General features: G+C 41.6%; 1 protein-coding gene across 5 annotated transcripts in view; it reads left to right on the top strand.

Moving 5' to 3' along the window:
* NCOA7 (nuclear receptor coactivator 7) overlaps positions 1 to 12824 on the top strand; it is a 141737-nt gene that overhangs the window by 11937 nt on the left and 116976 nt on the right. For 4 of the 5 annotated variants that reach the window (XM_037045814.1, XM_037045812.1, XM_037045816.1 and 1 more), the window contains exon 2: positions 10092 to 10205. In XM_037045814.1, the coding sequence (XP_036901709.1) occupies positions 10156 to 10205 (50 nt within the window). In that variant the 5' untranslated portion in view covers positions 10092 to 10155. Of the gene's footprint in view, positions 1 to 5986; positions 6009 to 10091; positions 10206 to 12824 lie in introns of those variants that run through there. The other variant, XM_037045813.1, reaches the window with a different exon arrangement.

Raw genomic sequence — 12824 nt, 5'->3', positions numbered from 1 at the left:
AACCACAAGTGATTTATTTCACATTCATGAATCTGCAGGGTGACTGTGGTTGGCTGCTCTTGGTTAAATCGGGCAGGGCTGGGCTGGACTCCAAAGTGGAGGTGGGCGTTCCAGCCTCTCCCACATGTCTTTATCCTGGAACTCGTTCTGGAGAAGGAAAAGCAGCTCCATGGAAGGTATGCTTCTGGTGAAGTGCAGAGACCTGCCAAGCCTCTTAGTTGAATTGGGTACAGTGTTAGTCCTCGGTCTGCTGGTCAGCACAAGCCACATGGTCAAGTGGACAGAGATATGTACTCTGGGTATCAGTGCGAAGCACCACGAAGTGGCACAGCCATCGTGGAATTCTTTTTCAGGGAAGGGCCACAGAATTGCAAAGAACAGTCCAGTCTAGCAGCCGACCATTTTCATCTTGAATTTTGCAAGTACTTTTATATCAAGCAACTTAATAAACCTTTAATAGAGAAGTACTTGAACTGTAAATGTGGTTTCTAAATCCAGGCTCTTGGAAAATTATAGTTGAAACTCATATGCATTCTTTTTTCAAGAAAAGGTCATAGTGTTTCACAGTGCTGACTTAATCTCATGTTGGGCAGGTGTCCAGCCCTTTGGACACTTTTCACTGCGACTTTGTCCTGAACCGTGTTTGAGTATTTACTGCAGTTTAGGCTGTACTAACCAAAGCACTGCATGCCTCTCTCCATTTTCACCTTGGACTTGTGAGGCAGAACTTGATAGAACTGGTGTCTTCTTGCGTGTGCTGTGAGAGAGAACATTGGCATTGAGGATACACTGTTTCTGGTGCACAGATGATTGTGGATTGTGTAGCACTACTGAGGTATAACCACGTATGATTGCTTTGGGTGTTGTCTGCTTCAAACACCTTCCCTGACAACACTGGCCACTGTGACCTGGCCCTTTTCTTTCCACTGGTGCTTCTCTGCCATTTTATTCGGCAGTAATTTTTATTACACCTTCTTTTCTGATTAATTTCAATTTTTATCTCCCTTGCTAGTAATTGGGGTTTCCTTGGAGAAATTAAATTTAGAATATGCACCTTAAAGGAAAGCAGGTATTCACCCTCCCATTCTTTTCAGTGGTGGGTGAATTCAGGAAGAACCAGGAAGTTGGAGTGCAGGGTCTGTAGTCATACAGCCTGGTGTCGGAGACCGTTGGCGGTGCCTCTGCTTTTGGTGGTGCACACAGCTGACCATTGTGGCTCTAACTCATGTCTCTTTGACCTTGAAGAAGTTCCTTAACTTTTTTAAACTTCAAAATTTTTATTTGAAAAGGATCGAGAATATTGACACCCGCATACAGCCATAACGATTATTCTCTGTGTCACAGCACTGAACAAAGCATTTGGTGCATATGGCTCATGTTCAGTAAATGTATAATGGTTGCTGCCATCTTTATATTCCCTAGAACTTCCAAGCTTGAGCTCGTTCACTGTATGATTTTAATATTGGGGGCAAATTTGAATCTCACCCGATAGGTGCTGCGGAAGGTGGGAATCGTTTTCATGAGTATTTCACTTGAACATTTGGCTTCATTCAAATCAACAAAACAAACAAGCAAGCCAAATATAACCAAAGACACTGAAATAGAGAACAGGGTGACAGTGACCAGAGGGGAGAGGGGAGGGAATTTCAGGGGAAATAGGGGAGGGATTTAGAGGAACATGTATAAAGGATACATGGACAACAACTGAGAAGGGTGGAAATGGGAGGGAAGGGGGAGCACGGGGGGTGGGATGGGATGGGAGTAATAGACAGAAAACTGTACTTGAAAAATAATTAAATAAAAGAAATCTCAGTAGATAGAATTTCTGTTCCATGGGACACTAATTGAGGAAACATTTAATCTCTCTATCAACTCTTTTACAGACAAGCAAACTGAGAGCTGGAGAAATTGAGTAACTCGCCCATGGCTACATGCCTTAGAAATACTAGAGTCTGAAATCCAACCAGGCCTGTCCTGCTTTAAAGGTGCCATGCTGCCTTAATAACATGGCTCTAAGGGATGGGTCCGGTGAAGCACAGACTAACTGAAGCATCTTCAAAACAGGGAACTTCTCATGTGTGGAGGTTATAAAATACCAGTTTGGGAGGAATTTTTAAAACTAAAATGTTTTTAATTAAAAAATGTAATTAAAACTAAAAAATTATATTAAAAATTTAAACTATTACCTTACCCATAGAGCTGAACATTCCCCCTATAATAGCTGTGTAGTATTTCCCCATCACGGTGCAGTTTGGTTGGCATGGGTGTTGCGCGGCATTCAGTTGGGGGAAGCAGAGTTGCCAAATGCCCTGCAATGAATAGGATCGTCCTAGACAACGAAGAATTGTCCCTTATACTTGGGAATTCCCTTTCTTCTTTAGGCCTTACGTGAGTATTTGTTGAGACGTTCTAAAGAAAAGAAAGATTAGTTCTAAATTGCCACGCGTGGAAATATCACTTTGGCTATTATTTACAGCTCAATTTTTACTGTAATATTCATGCACCACCACACTGCCTCACCCATTACCCATTCTCTCCTTGCCTCTCACTTCTGCTCTTTCATTTTCCTGTACTTGTCATTACATAGTGAAGTAGTTCCTGATCTCATTTCTCCTCCAGCTAAACTTGTCCTATGGAAGTAGGTGTAAGCATCTAAGTGTTTCATTATGTCTGCCAATGAACTCGTGCCTGCGAGTTTACTTATTGAAATACCTGTTATAAATGACTTTTTTAGGGGGGGGGGCATTACATAGATTTTTTAAACTTGAGAATTTACATATTGAAATGCCTGTTACTACTTTCCTTTGGGCATTACACAGTATACGTTTTATAAAATCAAGTGTGTAAGTAGGTTATATTATCTTCTTAATGAACTGATCTATATGAACTTAATTTTAATATAAGAGGAGCAATATATATATATATATTTAAATGAGGGTGTGGCTTTTGCTGCCGCTGAGAACTGCTGCTCTATTCCCGCAGTCTTCTGAGGTGGGCGTTCTGCCTGTGCACAGTCACTTTTGGAGGTTCAGAAGCCACTGCATCTGGAGGCAGCTCTGGAGGCAGCTCATTGCATCTCTCTGTAAAACAGTTCCTCCGCACTTGAGCCAAGACCCCTCTCCCTCCCTGCCTAATGCCTGCTTCTAGGTGTACCCCTTGAAGGTCTATTTGTATAAGCCTGAAATCCTCTACAAGATAAGATCCTCGACATATTTGAAAGTAGCTGTCATTTCATCCCAGGCTAAACATAACCAGTTCCTTTGACTAATATTCCTAAAATTTAGTTTTATGTCACTTAATCATTCTGGTTACTTCAGTTTCCTTATATTTCTCTTACAGCGTGAGACCCAGAGTTAAATGCAAGTCACCTTGATATATTCTAATCTTCAAAGAGAGTGGCACAGAGAGCCTCCTAATCTTTTTTATTCTGAGCTGATCGCATTAGTGTTGTTTGGGGGGGGGGGGTGTGTAGGGGAATCGCATATTGGGTATGTGGATCTTACTGTCACCTAAAACTGTAAATCTTAGTCACTTGTGCTAACAGTAGGCTCTACCTCTCATTCCTTAGCACCTCACCCATNTTTCATCCCAGGCTAAACATAACCAGTTCCTTTGACTAATATTCCTAAAATTTAGTTTTATGTCACTTAATCATTCTGGTTACTTCAGTTTCCTTATATTTCTCTTACAGCGTGAGACCCAGAGTTAAATGCAAGTCACCTTGATATATTCTAATCTTCAAAGAGAGTGGCACAGAGAGCCTCCTAATCTTTTTTATTCTGAGCTGATCACATTAGTGTTGTTTGGGGGGGGGGGTGTAGGGGAATCGCATATTGGGTATGTGGATCTTACTGTCACCTAAAACTGTAAATCTTATTCACTCGTGCTAACAGTAGGCTCTACCTCTCATTCCTTAGCACCTCATCCATTTGTAGAACCCGAGATTCATGGGGGGTAAATTCCACCTTCCTACAGACAGCTGAGGTCTGTCTGAATCCAGATGCTATTATTCAGTATGTTATTTATTCTCACTAGAAGTCTAATAAGGAGATCCCTACTTTAAATCAAATTCGTGGTTAAATCAAATTTACTGATGAGGACAGGGTCTAAGAAGGAATACTGCATTAAACTATTTACAGTCTCCCCCTATGTAGAGGATGGAGGTCAGCTCCCAGGTCTGTGTTGAGGTCAGTCAGTCGGTTAGCACATATCTCTTCATAGTACAGTGGTTCATTGCTTCCCTTTATCCATTTAATCATATAAGCATCCACCCATGTCCAGCCCAGTTTTCTCCATCTTATCCATAAGCATACCAAGGGAAACATCAGATGACTTTGAAGCACAATGACAGTATGTTTATCTTATTTCTTTGGTGTCCTACAATTGTAGCTATGTCCAAGAGGGAAATTAGGTCAGTGTAGTTTGGCTAAGCCACCTCTCCCCGAACTTCCTGCCCTCTACCAGCCCAACACTCCAACCGTACCGGACCACTCAGAAGTTCCTGAGCAGTACACATTCCTTCCCAGTGGCTTGCACAGCCTCATGCTGACTAATGAGCTGCCTAAATTCTTCTGCCTTCATCATCTGGGAAACTCCTGCTCCTTCTTCAGAGCCCAGGTCCGGCATTACCTGGGCAGCTTCCCTGCACAGAGTTCGTTGCATCCCCTCTGTGTTCTGCCAATATCAGAGCACGCACCACTTATCTTAACTAGTGATGGCTTTCAGTTGCTTGTGCCACCTAAGCTTCCTGGGCCATGAATACTGTCCTCATATTTGTATCTCCAGCATAGTACTGAATGATTGGCTTTCTGGGAACAGTCTAGATCTCAGGGTTCACCACCTCCTCTCCCAAGTCCTTACCAGCCTATCATTTCTAGCTTGGGCAAGTTACTTTTATTTTGCTCGGGATCTGTGTGGTGTTCTCCCGTATGCAATTTGCATAATCCTTTTTTCTAACTATTATTGAACATGAAAATGTATTTGCCTATGGTCAGGCTTCTGGCACGTTCCACATTTTCAACAATTCCTGACCCTGCCAGTGATATTTTAGAAAGTCGCTTGCACATTCTCTTCTTAGAGAGAACTTATAAAATGATCCGTTTAGCCCAGAGATGGGTCTTCATTTAGAGTATCTGATTGCTTTGATGGAATCTCTTTGCTCATACTGGTAAGAGGGCACTGAAACTTACATTTGTTTAATTCTTTTCATGTCTAATTTCAGTTCCCTAGGCAAAGAATAATTAAATAAGAGTTGATGAGTTCTCCATTCATTTTTCCATCCATTGTCGTGGACCCATTTCTTCAGGTTGCAGATCACTGGTATGTCCTTGATCGTCACCTGGATTCAGGCATAACTTTCTAGCTCCTCGTTGCTGTTAAGTTCTGTTTTCTCTTGTTTTGTTTTTGGGACACACATTTGCTTGTTTAGGGCATTATCTCCTGGATGCTCCTCTTGTATATTTGTAGCATACTTCTGTATCTGTTTCTATGTCTTTCTTTCCAGGGCTCTTGTTAAAGAGAATATTCAAATTTCTGGCCATGTCTAACCCTGACATTTGAATATTCTTCCTTTGTTAGTTTAGATGACAGTGTGGCTTTGAGAAAGACTGAACACCCATTATATTTCTTTTAAGTGGCTGCACAGAAAAAAGCCTTTTGCTCTGTTCCTTCAATGACCAGACTTAGTGTGACCAAGCCTCAGAGCATGTTCTTGTCATTATTTCACTTGTATAATGAAAACATGTTTTTGGGAAAACAGTTGGACATCATGAGAGTACTGTTTTTCCCCCTAGTCTGGACTGGTTGTACCTGAATACACAAGGAGCTGCTGTGTGTTAGATGTGAAGCCAGAAGCCGCCCTGGACGGTGTGGGGCCACGCTGGCTAGATATAGTTAGGAGGTCTCCAGTAGCTCTGTGCCCAGTTCTTTCTAAGGGGCACCGGGCTCTCAAACGGGGAGCACTGTGCTGGCAATCAAGACGTACGTTGTCTTCAACACAGTTTTATGAGGTAAGGATTGTGGCTGTGCCCTTTTTATTTGAACAATGAACTGAATTTAGGTTTAAATTGACCATCCTGATTTAAGATCACAAAATAAAAATATCTAGATACAAGATTCATCTTGTATTCCCTCATGAAATTCTTTTTGGTCTGTGATACAGTGTAAATGCGAGAAAATGGAATTCAGTGTTCAGATGAGTCTAGAGTTTGTTAATGTGAGGGAAAGTCAACATTAGGTGAAAGAAGGGCTTTTAAGAAGCCCATTATAACCACTTCTAATGGAAAGTGTAGTTTGCAATAGTGATGGATTTTATGAGCTCTGGTTCTTCACTGAAGCGTGAAGGCTTCTGTGTGTTGCTCTGTGCAAATCATTTTTATAGGATACTTTGCTGATTTCTTTCTGGCTGATCTGTTGATGTGTCTGGAGCTGAAAGGGCTAAATCTGTCTTGTTTACGGAATATAAAAATTCCCAGAAATTTAAAAGAAACCAAAGATTAGCATATTTCTAAGTTATCGAACAGAATATAAGGAGAAAAAAGCTTTGCCAGTTCTAAAGAGACACGGGGTACCAGATGTCAGTTCTTGGATCATTTAATCCTTTTCTCTTGTGCTTATTTTTGTCAATATTTTTTCACTGGAACTAAATATCTGGCTCAGCTTGCAATACAAAAATTTTCCAATTAGATTGTTATGACTTCATTTTTATTCATGAGGGGGAAATCTAATAAAAAGAGATCATCGCATATGGTGGCGTGCAGGAGAAGAGCTTTTAAATAAACCACCTGGCCCAGGGCAGGGCAGAGAGCTTGCATTCTGGTCCTTTCTGGAGCCTGAGAGAGGCTGGGTTGAGTCTGCCTCCCCTGGGAATCCTTGGCTTTCTATCAGTTTGCTGTGTGATTGACCTTACCCCAAGTCCAGATTAGTTTCTTGCTTAGCTTTTGTGTGGATTGTCTTCTTAGTTCTACGTTAGGTATTAAGGGAAATATAAGGATAGTGTGAAACATGGTATTTAACTTGAAGGAACTTTCTGTTTGTTTCTGGCTGGGGAGGCTAAGTGAGGTGGTGTGTCCATTGTCGCCCAGTGTATGATGACGAGTCTCCAGTAAATGAGAGGTGACGTGGGAAATCAGCTCCTAAGGAAGAGAGAGCAGTGGGCACTCGAGTGCGCAGGGCAGGCCTCAAAGCCTTCCCGTGCCTCGTGCTAGATCTGGTTAGGGGGAGGACTGCAGAAGAGTCACTTCAAACTTGGGGAAAGAGTAAAAGATGTCCTCTCAGAGGTCGCAATGGCCCGGTCCCTCCAGTGTCAGGTGCATTTGTCTTCACCTGCAGGATTTATGCTGAGGTACTGGTTGCTAGTGATTCCAGGCTTTTTTTTCCTAGCTCATATCCAAATGCTTCCTGGCTCCACAATTACTGAAAGGCACTGAAGTGTACACAAAACTGGATTTGTGCGGGTCAAACCGCTCCAGTTGAACTAGGGAACTACCACCTCTCAGCCTCATTTTAATGGATACCCAACGCAGTGTGGTTGTAAGGATTAAGAGAGATACGGTGGGCAATTTGTTGAAATGACTGACAGTGGGCAGGCATCGTGATTTGCGTGCCTTTCCTACCTGGTAACCACTCTTTCCTTCCTGCCTGAATGTGTGTGGCCCTTCTCACGTCCGAACCTGTGTGCAGGCGTTCCCTCTTTCTGGAATGCTGTCTCTCTCTCCTCTTTTCCTATTAAAATCCTAATTGCCTGGAAGATTTACTTTAACACCTCAGTCAAAATTGAACTTTGTGTCTTTTGGATGCTTAGTAGTATTCTTTGGGACAGCTCCAGTTCCTAACGCTACATTCGGTTATTTGCACGTCTTGTTTTCCCTACATGTTGGTAAACTCGAGGGTGGAGCCCGTGTCAGGGACGTGGAGATGAAGCAGTCAAGAGTTCAGACTGTGTTTCCCACACAGGGCCTTCTGCATAGTTGTCATGGTTGCGGAGTGTTCTCATCATCATCATATTGTTTTTCCCCCCTTAACGACAACCATATGCTGATGATTTCTAAATCTTTTTCTTTAGCCCGAAGTGTGTTTTGCATGTAATCACGTCTGGTGAATGTCTCCAGCTGCGTGTCCCATGGGCACCTCAAAGACAATGTGTCTAAAGCTGATCTTTTACCTGTGTCTGCTCCCCTGTCCCCCACCCAGTCTGACCCTTTCCTGTAGACTGTGTTCCCTGCCCCTGAAGCAGCAACTCGGACATCCTCCATTTCTTCCTTCCCCATGTTGTTTGTGTTGAACGGGTTACCAGATCTCAACTAATCTGCCTCCTAAACACTCCTTGAGTTTAGTCCCCCTCTTTCTGTGTTAAATACTGCTACCTTCTTTCTGAAGTAGTTTTACTGCCGTTTCTTTCTAAAGATCTACTTCACCCTGCGCCTACTTCTTTTAAGTCCATCCTCTACAATCTGCATATCAGTTCCTCGAGTAAAATCCTATGGTGGCTTCCTTTCATATGCGTGGGAGATCTTTATTGTCCTGAACCAGCTCTGCTGAGTTTGGGAATGTCTGCTTCGAGTGCTGCCACTGGGTTTGGTGTGATTGTTTGGTGATGTCTGGCAGGTGTGGTGAAGGGGGTGGCCCGCACATAATTCGTAGCTGGGATGAAGTTCAAGCTCTTTCCTGTGATGTGAAAGGTCTTCCTTGCCCCTAGTCCTGACCACGTCTTCATTCTCAGCTCCCACCCTTGCCCTGCTTCACATTTAATCTTGGCGTAGCAGGGAAATTCTGGATTGCATCTTCGTGCTTTTGTTCAAGTTGACCCTGTTCCCCTGTAGAGGAAACCTCTGCTCACCCTGTCAGATCTTGGTATGTGTAGGGGGTGCATGGGGTGGCCTTGCCCAAGGCTGAGTTCCTCCTCTAGGCTCTAGAGGCACCTGCACCCATTGACTTGAAATCCTGGGTGTTTCCCTTACAAGACAGTAAATTCCATTAGGACAAATATCATGCCTTAGTTCTCTTTGGTCTCTGTTACTCATCACAGTACTTTCCATGTAATATGTATTGTGAATTGTTTATTGGACTGAAATGAATTCGTAAACAATTTGCTGAACCTTCTTTGCTTTTGCTTGGATACCCCTTCGGGGTTTAAAGATGGATTTTTAGGCAGGGCTGGTACTCTGCAGAAAATTTAGAACAGTGAATCAGTTCGTAGGTAGACATTGGAGAAGTCTGAGCAGGGGTGTGGTGATGAAAGCGGTATTTAAGGAAGATTGGTCTGGAGATAACCTTCTATTTCAGGTTTACAGTGCTGCGGGGAACACAGGTGAGGGAGCAGAGGCAGAGGCGAGCATAGGAGGCCCTTCAGACCGGCTTCCAGAGGCCTCGTGCTTTCACGTCCACGTGTGCGCAGACGGGATGGCCTCACGGACATGTTTCGGAAAACAAAGTGGAACCGTGATGTTATCTGTATTTTTAAAGAAAGAACATTCCTTTAAGACACAGAACCGATCCCCTTTTCATAATATGTAAGAAACATATTCATTGTTAATTACTGAAAAAGTGATGATGAGTTTAAATTTTAAAAATAGTGATTAGCTTCTGCATTGCTGGTCTAAACTCTTCCGAAGTCAGTGGCTTTCATTTTAGCACGTTTTGAAATGATTGTTAATTGTGAGGAAAATACTTCAGAGTCGTTTTCTAGCTGCCTTTTACTTTTCAGTTTAACACCTCCAATCTAATTTCTAGTGTTTTAGTCTGCCATGGGCTTCTGTATTTTCGGTGACTTGTGGTTGTGTTGACTGTTTAAAGCCTATCTTCCATTTGTTGTGGGCCATGTTGCTCTACTGTCTTATTCTTTTTTAAAAATATTTTATTTATTTATCTTTAGAGAGGAAGGGAAGGGGAGAGGGAGAGAAATATCAATGTATGGTTGCCTCTCGTGTGTCCCCTGATAGGAACTGGCCTGCAACCCAGGCATGTGCCCTGACTGGGAGTCGAACTGCGATCCTGTGGTTCGCAGGCCCGCGCTTAATCCACTGAGCTACACCATTATACTGGCCATTGTAAGTGTCTTAATTTACAGTTCCTTTGTTGTTTTTTTATTATAGGGTTATGACTCATTGAATAAAAAGAAGAACTTTTCCAACTACTTCGCACTTTTGACTGCATATTATGGATAACAAGGAAGAGAAGAAGGAACGAAAACAAAGTTATTTTGCTCGGTAAGCATTTGCCTTGCAAAATTATATCAGTACTTAAAAAATTGAGGGGATTTTATCCTATTACTTGTCATTTTCTGTCTTGTGACTGTTCATAAACAGAGCAGGTAGCCAGTAGAAGTTAAATATACTTTGTTTCCTTCTCTGTAGCTTCATTGATTGAGCTGTAACTAAAAATCTGTAACATGATTAAAGCCTAATACCTTGTGGGGTATCTATTATTTGAAAAGTATTTTTGGTTGAAGAGTGAAAAAAGTGAAGGATTTAAGCAAAGGCAGAAACTCATCGACACAGAAAAATAAGAAAGTAAACATATAAATAAATAAATAAATAAAAGTATTTTTTGTAAGAGTTTGGAATGGATGAAATTCTATCTTTGGTTTCCATGTCATTTTTTTAAATTCAGTACATTCGAATTGTATTGTTGTTCATGTACAGTTTTCTGCCTCTCCCCCCACCCCTCCCCACTACCCCAGCCATCCCCCCTCCCTCCCCTGTTTCCATCCCCCCTTTTTTGTCCATGTGTCTTTTATAGTTGTTCCTATAGACCCTTTACCCTTTTCTCCCCACTACCCCCTCCCCTCTCTGGTTACTGTCAGTTTGTTCTTAATTTCAGTGTCTCTGGTTCTATTTAGCTTGCTTGTTTGTTTTGTCCATGTCGTTTTTAAAGCTTGAACTCGTCCAACATATATGCATTTGTTGGCGTTTGGTACGTGTCATCTAGTTTATGATCAGTTATTGTGTACAGATTTAAACACCCATATGGAAACCACTCACTAAACACAATAAAATGTATGATATGCCAAAACACTTCTACTTCATTTTGATCATTGGAATGTTTTCCAACTCAGGAGTGAGAACGTAAGCTTAAAATGATCGTTCTGGTCTAAACTGAAGTGCTTCTTAGGAACAGAATTCAGGCTCACCACATCCCAAAACCCAATTTACTCTCATTAAAGAGGCATTTCCTGTTTTCCAAATATAAGCCTTGGAAACTGACAATCAAAGCTCTTTGTTGATGTTTTTATCTAGAAATTAAGCTAGGTTTTAGGTTGTTAATGGGAAAAGGAAGGACATGAATATTTAAGGAACTACTTATTACGTGCCAAATACCTACTATTTTATTTATCTTCATAATAAACTTGTATCTTAGGTTTTCTCCCTATTTTACCAATGAGGTAATTAAGGCTCAGAAATTATTTTGTCTGTTTCATGCAATGTAAGAGTCAGTATTCAAATATGCAGTTGTTCCCAAAGGGTGTGTTCTAATAGTGGACCCTTAATGAGAGGTTTTGGAAAGCAAGAGTAATGTTTTTCACTATTAAGATTATAGAAAGGAAGAAGATTGTTTGGGCAAGGAAGACATCAGGCATCAAATGGGCGAAACATTAGAAAGATAGGACACCTAGAATAAATGAGAACCATATAGTGATTTTTAAACACACTTTATTTTGAGATAATTATAGATTTGCATGTAGTTGTAGGAAATAGTACAGAGATCCTGTATTCCCACAATGGTGAGACCTTATATAACTATCTGATAATATTAGAACCACAAAATTGACATGGATACAATCCACTGACCTTATCAGATTTCACAATCTATCATTTGTGTATGTTTGTGTTTTATGTGTATTTATTTTGTGCAGTTTTATCACATGGGTAGGTTTGTGTGGCCACCATCACAATTGAGTTGCAGAACAATTCTGTCGTAAAGATCCCATATGCCACCACCTCGAAGTCATAGCCACCTCCTTTCCTCGGTCCCCCACCCTCACAAACACTAGTCTGTTTTCAATCTCCATCATTTCAGATTTCAAAAATGTTACGTAAGTGGAATCCTGTAGTATATAACCTTTTGAGATTAGATTTTTTTCACTTAGTAAAATTCTCTTGCTGTCTCAGTTCGTTCAGACAGCTGTAGCAAAATATCACAGACTGAGCGGCTTGTAAAGAACAGAAAGGAGGCTGCATAGTTCTGATTGGTTCTCAATGGCAAGTCTGACAACCCAGCGTGGTCAGGTTCTGTGTCTGGTAGGAGCCCGCTTCTTGGTTCATTTCAGGCCACCCTCTTGCTGTAACCACGCATGGTAGAAGGGGCAGGGAGCGTTCTCGAGACTTTTCTTCCAAGAGAACTGATCCCACTCACGAGTGGTCCACCCTCACGACCTAATCACCCCCAACGTCCCACCTCCAGCGCTGGCACCTTGCGCGTTAAGTTTCAACACGTGAATTTTGGGGGGAATACACATATGGTAGTAGTTTGTTGCTTTTTATTGCTGAGTAGTAGTCGGTGGTTAGAATGTATCACATATTTTCAGTTCACCCATTGAAGCACGTTTGGGTTCTTTCCCTTTTGGGCCAGTTACAAACAAAGCTGAAAGATCAGTACATCAGTTTTCCTATTTGAAATAATTCTGTTTAAAGTAACATGTTTGTGCACTGCTCTAAGGATACAGCCTCAATAAAAGAGGAAGATGTGGTCTTGTTTGTATTTTGTTTTAAAATGTTCAGGATATTCAAAGATATATTCAAAAAGGAAGGAGAGAAGCAAGGCCCCTTTAGATTATTTCTATTTTCTGTATATACCTGAGCCTTACCTAATAAAGAAATAACAAATAA

Source organism: Sturnira hondurensis, unplaced genomic scaffold, assembly GCF_014824575.4.
Source record: "Sturnira hondurensis isolate 20B ecotype Veracruz unplaced genomic scaffold, ASM1482457v3 Scaffold0004474, whole genome shotgun sequence".
Taxonomy (NCBI): domain Eukaryota; kingdom Metazoa; phylum Chordata; class Mammalia; order Chiroptera; family Phyllostomidae; genus Sturnira; species Sturnira hondurensis.
This window is presented reverse-complemented; position numbering and strand designations above follow the sequence as displayed.